This window comes from Bos indicus x Bos taurus, chromosome 11 (genome assembly GCF_003369695.1).
Source record: "Bos indicus x Bos taurus breed Angus x Brahman F1 hybrid chromosome 11, Bos_hybrid_MaternalHap_v2.0, whole genome shotgun sequence".
NCBI classification, from domain to species: domain Eukaryota; kingdom Metazoa; phylum Chordata; class Mammalia; order Artiodactyla; family Bovidae; genus Bos; species Bos indicus x Bos taurus.
In genome coordinates this window covers 99,879,353-99,895,106 of record NC_040086.1, presented here as the reverse complement: position 1 = coordinate 99,895,106, position 15,754 = coordinate 99,879,353, and the positions used below count along the sequence as shown (strand labels likewise).

Genomic DNA, 15,754 nt, shown 5'->3' with positions numbered 1-15,754 from the left:
CAGTAGGTTCGTTTCTTTCCATCTGCTTTCAGTTTCTCGAGATAGATGGCTTAGTGAATTTTATCTTTTAAATTCAACCTTGAAGTTTTCAAAATCAGATCTATGCAACACGTTATTAAGAGGGATTTCCCTGGTGGTTAAGAATCCACCTGGCAATGCAGGGGACTCGGGTTCCATCCCTGGTTGGGGAACTAAGATCCCACATGCCACAGCCAACTAAGCCCTTGCTCTGCAATGAAGACCCAGCGCAGCCAAAAAAACCAAACACAACAGAGACATCTATTCCATTCCTGCCCCTTCCACTCACTGTGGAGAGTTTTCACTGAACTTTCCAGTATTTCTTTCTTATGCAAAATGTAGTATATGGCATCATGCAGCTGTGCACCTTGCCCTTTTTCGCTTACCATGTGCATTCTGGGTGATCACGCTCGTTCCTTTTCATGACTACATTGCATAGCATTGTGTTATTTATGCAGCCAATCCCCTATGTATGGATATTTGATGGTTTTTCATCTTTTAAAATAGTTTTGAAATACATAATACTGGGCGTGAAAAAAGAAAAAGATGAGCCTGAGCCTCAGAGGCAGATTTGCAAAAATGGGGTGACACGGCTTCCACCACAGCGGGAACATGGGAGACACACTTGGGTCGCAGAGTGGAGCTGTCCCTGACTCGCTGCTGGAAATATTCCTCTTAGAGTGGACGGGCCGGTGTGTGCACATAGTCCCCTTAGTCGTGCTGGGCGGGCCAGTCTGTCCACGGCACAGCAGACTGTTCTGGGCGGGAACCAACGATTGTCCGAGGACCGCCCATCAGGCCCCGCTGCCCACTTCCCCCTGGCAACCCCCCTCCTCACCCTCTCCAGCCACACATGCTGGCCTCACCTTTCCTGTGGCGCCGTGAGACACATACTTGGCTCCTTCTCGCTGGGCGATCTCCACCTGCTTGCGGGCGATGCAGGGCCTGGCGAGAGAGGTGCCCAGGAGGTATCGGTCCTCGTACAGTGCGCTGGACTGGATGGCCGGCCAGATGAACTCCTCCACAAACTCTTTGCTGATGTCCTCAATGAACACCTGTGGGAGAGCAGCCCATGGGAGGGAGCCTTGGCAAGGACAGGGCACCGTCAGAAGACAGAGTCTCCGATGGCCTGTGTCTAAGGCAGACGCAGCTAACAGGGTGGTCTTGAAAATGCAGTAGAAGACAATTCACTTTTGTTAAATCTCGATTCTTGAGTGCATGCTATGTCACTTCAGCTGTGTCCGACTCTGTGACCCTATAGACTATAGCCCACCAGGCTCCGCTGTCCATGGGATTTTGCAGGCAAGAATCCTAAAGTGGGTTGCTATGCCCTCCTCCAGAGTCTTCCTGACCCAGGGATTGAACCTGCGTCTCCTGTGTCTCTTGCATCGCTGGTGGATTCTTTACCACTGAGCCACTGATGAAGCCCCAACTCTTGAATACAAAATATGATAAACACACACGAAGCATTTCTGCTGCATGCCCAAGTGAGTTGCTAGCTAAATTAGCCACTCTTCTCATAAACCATCATTCATACTTGACTGAAGGACTGACAGGCAAAACAAGATCAATCAGACTTGGGTTTTTGGCCACGATTTGCATAAAAATGAAGTGACCCTGTCACTTCAAGGAAAACTGAGTATTTGTTGCCAGTGATAAAACTCAAGCTTTCCAGCAAATAAACTAGAATTATGGAAAACTTGTATCTGACACTGTGAACTTGACAGCTTCCTAATACTTCTGATGTGAGTTTTATTGCACTTCACAGATACTGTGTTTCCTTCGTACTGTGAGCTTACATGAGCAGGGACCATGATGGCCATGTTCATCTGATGGCCCGCTCACTGATACTGTTGAGTGGATGGAAGGATGGGAGGGTGGACAGGTAGATGGATGAGGGGTGCACAGGTGAATGGATGGATGAGGAAGAGGTAGACAGATGGGGAGGTGGGATGGGGAGGTGATTGGGTGCAAGAGAGGCTAGGAGAAACTAGAAGATGGTTCACACAGCAAAGTGAAAGTCGCTCAGTCGTGTCCAACTCTTTGTGACCCCAGGGACTATACAGTCCATGGAATTCTCCAGGCCAGAACACTGGAGTGGGTAGCCTTTCCCTTCTCCAGGGGATCTTTCCAACCCAGGAATTGAACCCAGGTCTCCTGCATTGCAGGCAGATTCTTTACCAGCTGAGCTATAAGAGAAGTTCTCACACCAACAGCGGAAGGAATTGACCTCACACTCTTGGAAGCAAGAGGACCAACTGGAAGGGGCGTAGGAGGCAAGGAGCTCTGGGACAGGGACCCCCACAGCTGACCCCAACGTGTCAGATCCCATTTCCAGCCCCAAACCCTGCCCACACTTGGTACCTTTTTGGCCCCGAGCTTCAGCGCCTTCTTCCTGGCTTCCTCAAAGTCTTCCTTCTGGCCGATGTTGGCCTGACGAGCAGAAGCAGAGAGGACCCATCAGCCCAGGGGCAGAAAGAAGAGCTGAGAAGAATGTCACCGCCACCTCGCCCCACCACCCGAGGTTGAGTCCTGGGCAGGTGTCTTTCACACACAACCGTCTTCAGATGATTTCTTTGGATGGCTGAGGTCACGTAGGAAGGAGAAAGGACAAGAACCAGGGTCTGGGGATGCTGTACTCCTTGGAGCTGCCTGAGGCTCTGGAAAGCAGTTTCAAGGAGCTGGACAGGCTGAATCTGGGCCTGTGCACCTGGGCTGTGGGGTTGCAACATTCACTGTCACTGCACTGAAGGTCTAAAGCTGCCTTTGAACCCATCAATCTTTTCCCGAAATTCCCCCAAAGCCAGTACAAAGGTTGGCTTGTCAGCAGCTGCCAGATTCCCTGCTTACTGCCCCAGCCAAGTGCAGCAACTTGATTGCCCCGGGCACCAGAGCCGGCGGGAAGCAGAGGCCCAGGCTAGGAGCGCCCAGCTGTCCCCCTGCTGGAGCCCGACCTCTGGTTCCGACAGCCCCATCTAGACACAGTCATGTTTTCTGCTGGCTACACTGTGGCCTCCTGCCCAGACCTTGACCCTGGATTCTGCTCAGCAGATTCCAGAGTGTTCCCAGAGTCCAGCTGCAGGTGCTTTTTCTGAGGCCACTCAGCTTTTAAATCTGCCTGGTGATAGTCTGGGATCCGGACCACCCATTGGTGCTGCCATGGCTCAAAGCACACACTCCAGGCTCTTTGCATTCACTCAAAGTCACCGCTTGCTCTCAGCAGGGGGCTGTGGGCCAGACACCTCCCCTCCCTGGGCCTCACCCTCACCCTCCACTTGAGTGGCGTGGGGTCGGCACTGTTACCAGTGGTAGACTGACTTTAACTGCAAACCATTCTTGACAAGAACAAACTTCTCCTGTCCAGTGCCCCCTCCTCATTTCCTCTGGGAACAGAACCTTCTCTCCTGGGACCTCTTTCTACAGGGATGCTTATGAGTGCTAAGTCACTTCAGAGACCACGTGGACTGTAGCCCGCCAGGCTCCTCTGTCTGTGGCGTTCTCCAGGCAAGAACACTGGAGTGGGTTACCATTTCCTTCTCCAGGGGATCTTCCCAACCAAGGGATCGAACCTTCATCTCTTACATCTCCTGCACTGGCAGGCAAGTTCTTTACCACTGTGCCACCTGGGAAGCCCACACACAAGGATGGATGAGAGCAGGTGTTTGCTGCTCACTATAGGGACAAGCCTCCAAGGGAGCACCATACTGACAAATGAGTGGTGAGCAGGCACTCGGGCCAGTGAATGAGTGTTCCCTTGGCCTTTCCATCAGAGCCTCTGGGGAAAGCTTTCCTTTCTCTCAGAAGACTAGGGGATGATGAGAGCCTTGCCTGCCCTGTGGAGAGGCCAAGAATGACACCAAGCCGAGATGGAGGCAAATCTGGATAAGCACCTGGATTCAGCCTTGCCTGAAGCCATCTTACCCTGGCCTTCTTGGTTATATGAAAAACTGATTTATGTTGGTTTTCTTTTTTTTTTGGTTTTGTTTGGCTTAAGCTGGATTTCTAGAATTTGCCAGTCTTATGGAGAAAGACTCAGAGGTTATGTCCAGGTTTATCAGAAGTGAAGCTGGTTTGATTGGGCATATCTGCTGTGGACCCTGGATGGGGGAGTGGCATCTTAGTTAATCTATTACCTGTGGCCTGTGGCCTATTTGCTGTTCCAGAATTAGGTGATCTCCAATCATCTACCTTAGCCCATGTAGGAGCCTAGATCTTTGCTGAATTACTGAGGGCTGCAGGAAAGGGGAAGTTTCTGTGACTTTCCATGGTCTTCAGCAGACCCGAGCCAAGCCCTTGGTCCCTCCCTGGACAGGCTGGCTTAGCAGCTCCACCACACTCACTCCTGGCGCCCCCACTCCCGCTTCAGCGAGTGCACGGAGAGCCAGCCTCCTTTATGCTCTGGGGGGCACATCTCAGACCTGGGGGACATCAAAGGAGCTCACTTAACAGATAGAAAGATACAGTAAACAAGAATTTATCTACAGATTAAGACAGGCTTGGGTGAGGGGGCAGGCTTGGATTAGTAACAGCGGGCAGGTAGGCAGCAGGGCCAACAGGTAGAAAGACAGACACGCCGGGCGCCCCTCACCAGGTAGGCAATGACGTCATAGCCTTGCTCCTTCAGCCACACGAGGATGCAGGAGGTGTCCAGGCCCCCACTGTAGGCCAGAACCACGGAGCCTTTGCCGGACATCGTGACTGGAGGGAGACGAGAAGGAATGTGAGTGACCCAGAGGCAGCCCCCCACACCCCGCCTGCCAGCCCCTCCCAGCAGCTCCCTCCTGGCCTCAGGCACCCTTATCCCCCAGACAAGCCACCATGGGGTTCAGAACAGGATGTTCAGCTGTCATCAGGTCATCAGCATGAGGAGCTGACCCTTCATGCAGCCACACCTCTTTCACCCCCCTGCCCATCCCCACAGACCATGCTGGGGCTTGGCAGGGGGAGGCATGTAGCCAATCTCCCACCAGCCGGAGAAGAAGACAAAAGACTGAGCTGCTGGGACCGAGGTCAGGATGCCAAGGTCGCAGTGTCAGGAGACGGGAGGGGCCGTCTCCTGAGTCTCAGGCAGCCCACACATCTCCTTGCTAAGCTGGGCCAGGGCAGGGCATGGCCCTGGGAGCCTCATACAGATCACCCAGCACCCCTACTCTGACCCCAGGAAGTGGGAGTCATGCCTGCCGCTGGGGAGGCAGAACTGAAGCTCGGAGAGGTAAATGGCTAGCTCGAGGTTGCAGAGCACACGTCTGTGTCTGGCTCCAGAACCTCAGCTCTTCCCAGGAGGCAGGGCGCCCTCTCGGCTCTATGGGGGACAGGATGCTGGGGGCAGAGCCCTGCCCCCACCAGACCTCTTCCACCTGGGCCCAGTGAACCTTCACACAAAGGGGTTTTTGGCTCTTTTCAAATGCAATTTCCTCTGAGAGGGGAAACACAAGCCCTGCACCCCCAACACCTCAGAGAACTCAACTCCAGAAAGATTAGTTGGGAGGAGCTTGGAGACCTTCCTCTCCCTGTGCAGAGGGGGATCCAAGGCCCAGAAACTGTCTGTCCCTGTGTGCTCAGTTGCGTCTGACTCTTTGCGACCCCGTGGCCTGTTGTCTGCCAGGCTTCTCTGTCCATGAGATTCTCCAGGCAAGATTACTAGAGTGGGTTGCCATTTCCTATTCCAGGGTATCTTCCCAACCCAGGGATCGAACCCACGTCTCTTGCGTCTCCTGCGATGGCAGGTGGGTTCTTTACCACTAGAGCCACCTGGGAAGCCCATAACTCGTAACTCCGAGGCCCAGAGGGAGAAAGTAACTGGGTGTACAGATGACAGATCTGTCCTTCCCAGCAGGACGGTGTGTTCTCCCACCAATCTCTCCCTCTCCTCAGCTAAACCGAAGTTTCCAGAAGGTACCAAGGCCTCCTCACTCCTTGCCTTTGCAGCCTCTGTTCCTTCAGTCCAGAAGCCCCTCCCAGAAGCCTCAGGCTACATTCGGGCTTGCCCTGCTTCCCTTGCACTCTCCATGAGCATAGATGCTGTTATGTGCCCACTTTGCTGAAGAGGAGATTGAGGGTCAGAGAGGCAGGGTCACTTGCTTGAGGTCCTACGGTCAGCAGATGGCAGGGCTAGATTTGGATCCAGGCCATCTGGTTCTAGCCTCTGTGGACACGGTCCCAGCTTCCTGCACTTACAGGGAGCGTGCTTGTTTCTGGTGGGAGTATTTACACTAGAGACTGACCAAGGTCAGGGTCCTTAATAGATGCTATTGGGAAAAACTGTGGATACCTCTGCTTTGATCCACGTAAGCCCAGAAGGGGTGTCACCTTGCTTCCAAGGATGCAGGCTCCTGCATCCTGAAGGGGCCTGGAGGTTTGGCAGCAAAGCGGTCACCCAGCCCTCTGCGGCAGAACACAGCCCAACTGAGGGGCAAGAGCATTCATCCTATGAACTGCAGCAGCTGCTGCTTAGTTACGAAGTCTTTGCAACCCCACAGACTGTAGCTCACCAGGCTCCTCTGTCCATTGGATTTCCCAGGCAAGAATACTGGAGAGGGCTGCTATTTCCTGCTCCAGGGGATCTTCCTGACCCAGGGATCGAACTTGCGTCTCATGCATTGGTAGGCGGATTCTTTACCGTCTGAACCACGGGAAGCCCTATGCCATATGCAGTCCTGGCATCTCACCAGACCGCCCACCAGCCAGTCCCAGGGCTCACATGTCCTTCCTGCCCCTAGGACTAGGAAGGGGAAATATCTCACAAACAGTGAGGTTGGAGGCAGTTCTGATGGATAAATATCCAAGACTCCCCCTTCAGTGGGCATTCATTCAACCACCTGCCAGGCAGTCCCAGGCAGGGTAGGGCCAGCAGATGTGCCCATGGCAACCGTAGCCAGGCAACAGGCCATCTGGGAGGGAGGGAGGCAGGAAGGACTCAAGGTAGGAAATGCCTGAGGTTGAAAGAGTAGATTGTCGCTTCCAGACACCTTTCTTGGCCCAGTGGCTGGGTGACAGCAGAGGCCGTGAACCCAGCGTACCCAGCCCCTGGACGCCCCTTTGGGCAGCCTCGCTGAGCAGGGAGACTCAGGACCCCCAGAGCCACCTAGCTCCTAGTTGTGTGCCTGTGTGTGCTGGGGCTGCTTGGGGTGAGGAGAGTAATGTTGCATTATTTGTACAGCTCTATTGAGATATAGCTAACCATAAACTGCATATAGCTAAAAGTGTGCAATTTAGTAAGTTTTGGTGTGTCTACACCCATGAAATCACCACCACAATCAAGATAATGGACGTATTTGTTATAAGTGACAGCCTGCATTTGTTTCATCCCCATTTTAGAGATAGGGAAACTGAGGCTTGGGTTAAAGAACTTGCTCAAGACCTCATTTGACTGCTAAGTGGCAGAGCCCAGATTCAAACTCAAGTCAGCTAGACTCAAAAGTACAAGGCTACCCTCTCTGGGGTGGGGTGGGGGAGGGCATGGATCCCTGGGACAAGGTGTGGGGTCTGGGAAGCTGCTGGTGGCCCAGACAACCCAGAGTGACAGGGAGAGCTGATGTGAGCCCAAAACTCACCCAGCTTCTAGGGGTCACCCCCACTTTGCCAACCCCCAAAGGCCCTGGAGCCAGAGGATGGGCCCTGGAGTAGGGGAGGGGCGGCTCCATGGAGGCAGACCACCTGTGACTGTCTGGTTCTGCCTCAGTGACTGTCCCCCCGCACCGTGCCCTGCGAGTGTGGCCCATCACAGCACAGTCACGATGCACTCTGCCCCCGCCACCCACTGTGAGCTCTGTGGAGACAAGGACCATCTCTCAGTGGCTGGCAGGTGGCAAGCACTCAGAACAAGGCTGCTGATTTTGCTATCTGGAGGCCTGCTCCTCACCTATAAAAATAGAGGGTTAAAATCCCCTCCACGTCTGGAATTCCGTGCACGCTGTCATCTGGAAACTCTCATCCGGAAACTCGTGAACCTCTTCTGCTGGCCAGGCCACAGGCGGAGGGCCTCAGCCTCCGGGTCTGAACCTCGTGATGGAATGTGTGCACCCTGGAGCGTGTGCCTGCAGGCAGGGATGTGTGTGTATGTGTGCACAAGTGTGCCTGCATTTCCCCAGGAGCATGTACCTGAGACTGCATGCGTGTACCTCTGTCTACACACACACACACACACACACACACACGTGTGTGTGTGGCATGTTTGGGCCTGCATGTGTACAAGATTAGCAGGGCAGGTGGGCTGAGAACATGATGCAATCTGACACTGGCTTTGCTCTTGCCTTCCTGCTGAAGCTCTCCCCTTCCCCCACCAGCAAGGTCCCGGCAGCCTGCTTGCTGCAGAAACTAAAGGAAGCCAAGCAAGCAAGGAGGCCTCGGTTTAGGGGAGGAGGAGTGGAAGAGACTAGGGCAGAGAGCAATGGCGGGTTCTCCAGACCTGGAGTCCAGGAGCTGAGAGCAAGAACAGCCCATCCCCCCACGGAGCAACTGTGAATTTGATAAGATTCAGAGAGGAGCCCAGAGCCCAGAGCTGGGCACCACGCCTCTGCCCACTGAACTCTCCTACCACTGACGGGCAAGCCCCTCACTCTCCAAGCCTCAGTATCACCATCAGCACAACCACCTGAAAGTCCTTCTGGTTCTGACACCCCAGGACACAGGGCTTCCTGCCTGAGGACTCAGCCATCCTCCCAGCTCTGGCCTCGCAGTTGCCCCAACCTCCAGGGAGGGCACAGGGTAGGTGCCCCAGCTCCCAGGCACACGACCTCTGCTGAGAACACTCATGCCCCTGGTTTTCGGGGCCAGTCTGGCCAATCGGCTGCCAAAGAGGGACACCTGGGAAGGGAAGAAGGGGGTCTCGTTCCAAGATGCCTGCCAGCCTGACCTCAGTTGGCAAGGCAGTGGACATTCTCCAGGGCTCCAGCCAGAACCATCCTGCCAGCTCCCAGTGAACGAGCCTGGCCAGCCAGGGCAGCTGCTCAGAGCTAGGAACATTCATGTGGCTCTGCAGCATCAGAGCTAGGATGACAAGAGCAGTTACTATGTTTAGTGCCACACGGGATCATTTCAAGGTGGGGCTATTATTACCACCTGTTTACAGATGATGAGCTGGGGCTCAGAAAAATTATAAGACTTGCCCAGGTCTCAAGCTAGCAGATGGCAGTGCTGGGGGATGGAAACCTACGCCGTCTGCAGACCACCTGCTCTTTGCTGCTCTCTGTCCTATACGCTCTGGCCTCAAGGGGACCACAGACTGTCTTCTCTTCACTTTACTTGTCTGTTGTTTAGACACTCAGTTCCTTCTCCAGGGGATCTTCCCGACCCAGGGATCAAACCCATGTATCCTGCCTTGAGCCACCTGGGAAGCCCATGAATCACCACCAATCACCAATTTTCTTTCTCTGTATGTTGTGGCTACAGCCACCTGACTCTTCCTCAGGAACCCCTCCCTCACATTCTAACTCAGTTGAGCTGGGTTCTCTAGTTTTTAAAAACGTTTAAAAAATATTTTTGGTTCTACCTAAGCCATAGAATTCTCTCTGACTTAGGGGTTTGCTCATTTCAGGATTGCAACTTGAACCATTTGGCTGGCTGCCGTCATTCATGTCTGATAGAGCCAGGCTGCAATTCCACACTTTGACCAGGAGGTGCCGCTATCAGGATTCAGCCTGAATGTTCGGTTGATAAATTCAGCTCATTTCATCTACAGACTTGGTGAGGCACAGAGAACTATTTCTGTATCTGATGGATGAGTTGAGAGCATTGCGGGTGCTCTAGGCTACATACGGAGCTGGCTGTCAGCTGCAAATTCCTGGGGCCTGAGGATCGATTCAGGAATGCTGGGCTTTCTTGGGAAGACCACCAGCGCTCCAGCAAACTTCTTCCACCAGGGAAGAGGGGTCACCGGGGAATGCCTTGACTTAGCAAGATTGAAACTCCAGTTTTGATAAGAATGTCTGGAGGCGGGAGGTAGGAAGATTAAGGAGACCTCACCAGGCCCTGGTGACAGGCACTCACTCAAACCCTCTCCGAACAGCATTTGGTTATGGAGCAAAGGTGAGTTCATTCATTTGTTTATTCTGCTCTGTCAAAATGCCTTTGGGTACCTGGCCTATCTCAAGTCAGGGGAGGGCATCTGCCACACAAGGAGCCAAAGTCTGGAAGATCAACTTTGCCCAAAGTGTTTCAGCAGAAAATCAGGGCCTTAGACCCTGAATCCCAGAGAGGTTATCTCCCTCCACGTGGATGCCCACAGGCAAGGCTCTCACTTTAGAGGCTGTGTGTTCAGCGTTCCTTCAGATGAAGGCATCTGGCAGTCCTGGCTTGCCTCCCAGGACTCACAGGACCAAGATGAGATGGGGTGCTAGGAAAGCCCTTGCATAGCAGGTGAGTCTGGGATCGCCCCCCACCCCCAAGTCAGGTTCCTGGGGCCCTGGGCCCAAGTTACCATCCCAGCCAAGGGACCACACAAGCCCAGGGGAAGCAGGCAGCTGATGGGAGCACAGGTGGGTACTCAGGGGAGCTCAAGAGTGTGCTAAATGGGGGTCTCTCTCCTTTACCCACCCCAGGCCTGGCCTGGGATCTAGGTGCTCAGTGGGCAGGATTCACCAACTCACTCTCGAGCACTCAACAGAGCTGGTATTACTTGGCATAACCGAGCAGGACTCAACAGAGCTGGTATTACTTGGCATAACCGAGCAGCTGGCTCCACCTGGGGCAGCCCCCACCGCTACAGTCTCCCTCCCCCACCAGAACCTAAGATAGGAGGGCAGGGACCCCCACTCCTGAGCCCCTAGCATGGGAGCACCAAGTGGGTCACTCCCCAGACAGTGAGCAAATGGACCCAGGACCTGCTCTCAACAGTATGCACCCTCCTAATTTTGGGGGGCTACCCTGGGACATGTGGGCGGACTTCCCAGGTGTCGCTAGTGGTAAAGAACCTGCCTGTCAATGCTGGAGACCTAAGAGGGTCAGGAAGATCCCTTGACGGAGGGCATAGCCACACACCTCAGTATTCTTGCCTGGAGAATCCTGTGGACAGAGGAGCCTGGCAGACTGTGAGTCCACAGTGTCCCAAAGAGTTGGACACAACTGAATCTACTTAGCAGGCACGCAGTGGAAGCAGGGAGTCTCAGGCACTGGACTTCCAGGGATGTCCCCTAACAGTACACATCCTGTTACTGTTCCCTGAGCCCTAAACCCGTGTCAGCCGAGACGAACGGAGAAACTGAAGCTTGGGAAGCTGCGAGGCTGACCCAAAGCCTCACCCAGTCGTGGGGTTGTGCCTGCCTTCAGGGCTGGGTCTGCAGGGGCCCAGAAACCGGCCCTCTCCTGTCCCTCGTCTGGGCGTGGAGGGGAGGGATCGAAGCCCAGGACCTATTTGATCCATCCCTGGGGAAAGGACAGGTTTGTTCCTGCCCGGGAGGAGCAGCCAGACGGCGCTGTCGGGAGCAGACGCCCCCACTTCGCAGAGAGGAACACTGAGGTGGTGGTCGGATGGGGGGGGGGGGCACTGAGGTCACGGGACCTCCTCAGGAAGAGCTCTGGCGGGCTGGGAGAGGAGTTTCCTCCATTTCAGACTTTCCTTCCCTGGAGGGCGCAGCCGCCCAAGGGGCCAAAGGCAACAGCCACCAGGACGGCTGACATTTCCTGCCGAGCGGCCCCTCCCACAGTCCGGTGCCAGCCGGAAACCGGGCACCGCGGCCGGCGAGGCGGCCGACCCCACCGGCCGGAGAATGCAAAGCCCTTTCAGAAGGCAGAGGCGGGCGACCGATCGCCCCCAACCCCGCACCTGCGGAAGAAGGAGCCCAGCCACACCCGAGGCCCCCCGGGGCGGGCTGCCTGGAGCCCCCGAGCCCACCCGCTCGGGGAAACTGAGGCGGGGCTGTGGGAGGGGCCAAGATGCCCAAGCCCCCGGGGCGCGCGCGAGGGGCCCGAGGTGAGGCTGGCACTCTGGTTCTAATTGAGACAGAGACGGCGGTCAGAGCGGGGGCAAACAAGATCGGAAACCGCACCCCCCCAACACCCTCCGGGTTCCCGAGGTTCTCCATTTGTGGGGTTCGCGGCATAAAGGAAATTGGATCAGAGAAGGAAGAAGATCCAGAAAGGACCTCGGCCCGCAAAGGCGACAAGTAACCCGACCTGCTCCCCAGCACCCCCCCGCCCCGGACTCACGCCCTGGTCCCATCCCCGCGGCCCCAGGGAGCCAGGAATCCTGTCGTCCGGCGTTTAAGCAACAGGAGTCGGGGCGTCCGCCCCCTTCCCTCCGGTCCGGGTCCGAACCGGGGTCTGGGCGGGGGGCGCGCGGTCCGCTCCGCCTCCTCCGCTGGTCCTCGGAGGGATCCGGGCAGAGGGCGACCTAGGCTGGGGAGTGGGAAGGCGGGGGGCCTCCTTACCGGGTGACCAGCGGCGGCAGCAGTCGGCGGAGCAGGGCGGGTTTCGGCGCGCATCCCGGGTTATAAGCTCGGGGCCGGGGGGCAGGGCCCGGGGGGTGGTGGCCGGGGGACAAGGCGGGGGACCGTGCGCGCAGGCCCCGCCCCTGGGCCCGGCCCCCTCGAGAAGCCGCTCAGCGTTCGCGGCCACCTGCGGCCGGGGCGGGGCCAGGCGCTTCCTTCCCTCCTCGCTCCTCCCCCTTCCCTCCTCCCCCCTTCCCTCCTCCCCCCATTCCCACCTCCCAGCCCACTCCTCCTCCCGACAGGTCCCCCGTCCTAGCCGGAGGCTCTGACCGTTCCCGGCCCGCGGGCTCGCGGCTCCCCTGGGTGCGGCAGTGGCTGGAACCCGCGCAATGGACAGGGTGACAACCCCTCCTGCCAGACTTGCCGCCTGGTCAGTGGGGAACGCAAAGAGCTTCGTCGTGGTTGTGGAATTAAAAAAAAAAAAAAAATCCCTTAGGCTCATGAGTTTCAGGCCCATTTTTGCCCAGTGGAGGCCTTGCTGCTAAGTCGCTTCAGTCGTGTCCGACTCTGTGCAACCCCATACATGGCAGCCCACCAGGCTCCCGCATCCGTGGGATTCTCCAGGCAAGAACACTGGAGTGGGTTGCCATTTCCTTTTCCAGTGCGTGAAAGTGAAAAGTGAAAGTGAAGTCGCTTAGTGGTGACCGACTCTTAGCGACCCCATGGTCTGCAGCCTACCAGGCTTCTCTGTCCATGAGATTTTCCAGACAAGATTACTGGAGTGGGGTGCCATTGCCTTCTCCCCGCGGCCTTGCTACAGACCCACAATTCCCTCCCTTCCCTCCACTCCAGCCCCCAGCGAGCCCACTGTATTGGTGAGAAAACAGGCGGAGGGATGGTCCTAGAAGGTCCTAGCTTCATCCTTCAGTCCAGGGTGGGTCCCTGGCTGTCTCCCCAGAGCCTGGCACCTGACCCGAGCGCACCCAGTAAAGAGTGGATAAAAAAAGACTGGCTCGCTGCTAACCCATTAAGCAGAAGGGAAAATTGAGGTGCACAGACGCGAAGCTTCTTGCTTGCAAAATAAACTGGCCTTCAGAAGGTTCTGTGTCAGGAGTTTCTCAGCCTGGTTTTATAGGCCCTGAAGCATTAATCACTGGAACCGCAACCCAATAAAACAGCGGGTCCCAACCTGTCAAAGGCAACGCCTGGGTTAGGACTGACCCCCAGAGGGCAGCTTCCCAAGTCCTCCCTGCCTTGGACCCTTCTAGGGGTGGGAACCCTGAGGCAGCTGTGCTGGGTTAGCCATTCAGTTGTCTTGGAAAAGAGGTAGGGTGGGGAGGGGGAGGTCATGGTAAGGAGGTTGCCCTGTCCCAGACCCCTTCCTGCAAATAAGAAGCAGTCAGAAAAGGGGAGCCTTGGCAGAGAGGGGTGAAGGCTTAGTCACTCTCAGCTCCTCGGCTCGCTGGTCCCCTACCCACCGCCCCACACTCCAATCAGGTCACCCAGGCACATCAGCCAGTTGAGTAGCTGTGAGTCCTTCAGGAGGGCGGAAGCATCAAACCAACTTACTAGCAGAGCTGCAGCTCTCTGTACACCCTCAGCCTCTGGTACCCAAATCCCACACGTGGCTGTACGTGAGTTCTGTGGGGCTAGGCAACTGGGGTGAGTTCTGTGGGGCTAGGCAACTGGGGTGACTTGAGTCACTTCCTGCAGGAAGACAAGTGGTGGAGTTCTGTGGGGCTAGGCAACTGGGGTGACTTGAGTCACTTCCTGCAGGAAGACAAGTGGTGGCTGGGTCCCCTTAGCCCGTTCACAGGGCCACCTCTGGGCCTCACAGAGCCTCTGGCCACAAAACAACACACCCTCAGGGCTCATGCAGCCTTGGGCGGTTCCTCCCCCCTGCAGCCTTGGTTCCTCACTTGTACTGCCTCCCAGACCAGGGACCGAACCCATGTCCCCTGTAGTGGAAGTGCAGAGCCCTAATCACTGGATCACCAGGGAGTTCCCTCTGGCCTGTCTTTACGTCTCCATCCTCTGACTTTGTGCTCCATCCTTGTTTCTTCCTCTAAGATGTCACTGCCCCTCAAGAAAATTGGGGTGGGGGCGTGGATGGATGGGGGCCCCCCTCTGTGGAGCTATTACAGAAGAAGTGGAGGGGAAACTGAGGCAGCCAGATCTAATGTTCTCCCAAACTCTTCAGAGTCATAGTGGCCCCAGAGAGAAGCCCCAATCCCCGGCCCTTAGGAAGAGGGTGGGGTGGGAGCTGAGCCCCTCCAGTCTAGGATGGATGGGTGGGGGGGAATGGGGGTAGAAGAGAAAATAAGGTTAACAGTCCTGAGGACGTCTGGGTAGACTTGGGACATAACCACAACCCTCGTGGTTCTCACTAGATGCTTTTTAAATCTTTGATTGACTTTTGTATTTGGCCGAATACAACTAAGACTTTAGTTGCAGCACACGGCATCTTTGTTGCAGTACACGGGCTTCTCTCGAGGTGTGGCACGCAGGCTTAGTTGCCTGGCGCCACGTGGGTTCTTAGTTCCCTGACCAGAGATCGAACCTGCGTCCCCTGCATTGCAAGGCAGATTCCTAACCACTGAACCTCCAGGGAAAGTGAAAAGTGAAAGTGAAAGTCGTTCAGTCGTGTCTGACTCTTTGCGACCCCACGGACTGTACAGTCCATGGAATTCTCCAGGCCAGAATACTGGAGTGGGTAGCCTTTCCCTCCTCCAGGGCATCTTCCCCACCCGGGGATCAAACCCAGGTCTCCTGCATTGCAGTCCCCCTTTAAAAAAAAAATTAGCTAAGCACTTTTTTATGCTTACATTCACTTGGTTTTCATCCTATATGAAGTCACTTTTATTGTCATCCTCATTTTACAGACAGGAACCTGCAGCTCCGAGTGTGATATCTTCCCCAAGGCTACACAGCATGTGAGTGGCAGAGCAGAACTGGAATCTGGGGTCTGTAGCTCTGGCCCAAACCCTCTGCTCTAGCTCAGGCTTAAGTTGAGTTGATAGAGGAGCCAGAGTCTTGGTCCCAGGGCTGTGGGGACGTTTACTCCTGCTGCAGAACCAGCTGCAGCCCAGGGCACTGTCCCTTCCTGATGAATAGGCAGGGTGCTGTGAGGAGGGGTGAGGTCACAGCCCTCTGCGAGGAAAAGAGAGGCCCGACTGCTAGCAGGGGCCCTGCCCTTGGAGCACTGGGTGGATGGCTGCAGAGGCACAGATCAAGGTGAGAATAGACTGAGCTTGGACGGCTCATTTTCCCGTGTTGTTCTAGCAACATTAGTTGAAGAATTTCCTTTCCCTATCAAATTGTGTTTAGCACCTTTGTTGAAAATTAACTGACTGTATAAATGTTGCCCGATT

At 55.6% G+C, this 15,754-nt stretch overlaps 1 protein-coding gene across 1 annotated transcript in view; it reads right to left on the bottom strand.

Moving 5' to 3' along the window:
* Positions 1–12,488, bottom strand: part of ASS1 (argininosuccinate synthase 1) — a 52,064-nt gene extending 39,576 nt beyond the window's left edge. The window contains exons 1-4 of the mRNA XM_027556579.1: positions 12,384–12,488; positions 4,607–4,716; positions 2,383–2,451; positions 885–1,073 (exon numbers count right to left, since the gene is read on the bottom strand). Of these exons, the coding sequence (XP_027412380.1) occupies positions 885–1,073; positions 2,383–2,451; positions 4,607–4,711 (363 nt within the window). The 5' untranslated portion in view covers positions 4,712–4,716; positions 12,384–12,488. The remainder of the gene's footprint in view (positions 1–884; positions 1,074–2,382; positions 2,452–4,606; positions 4,717–12,383) is intronic.
* Positions 12,489–15,754: the final 3,266 nt, after the last annotated feature.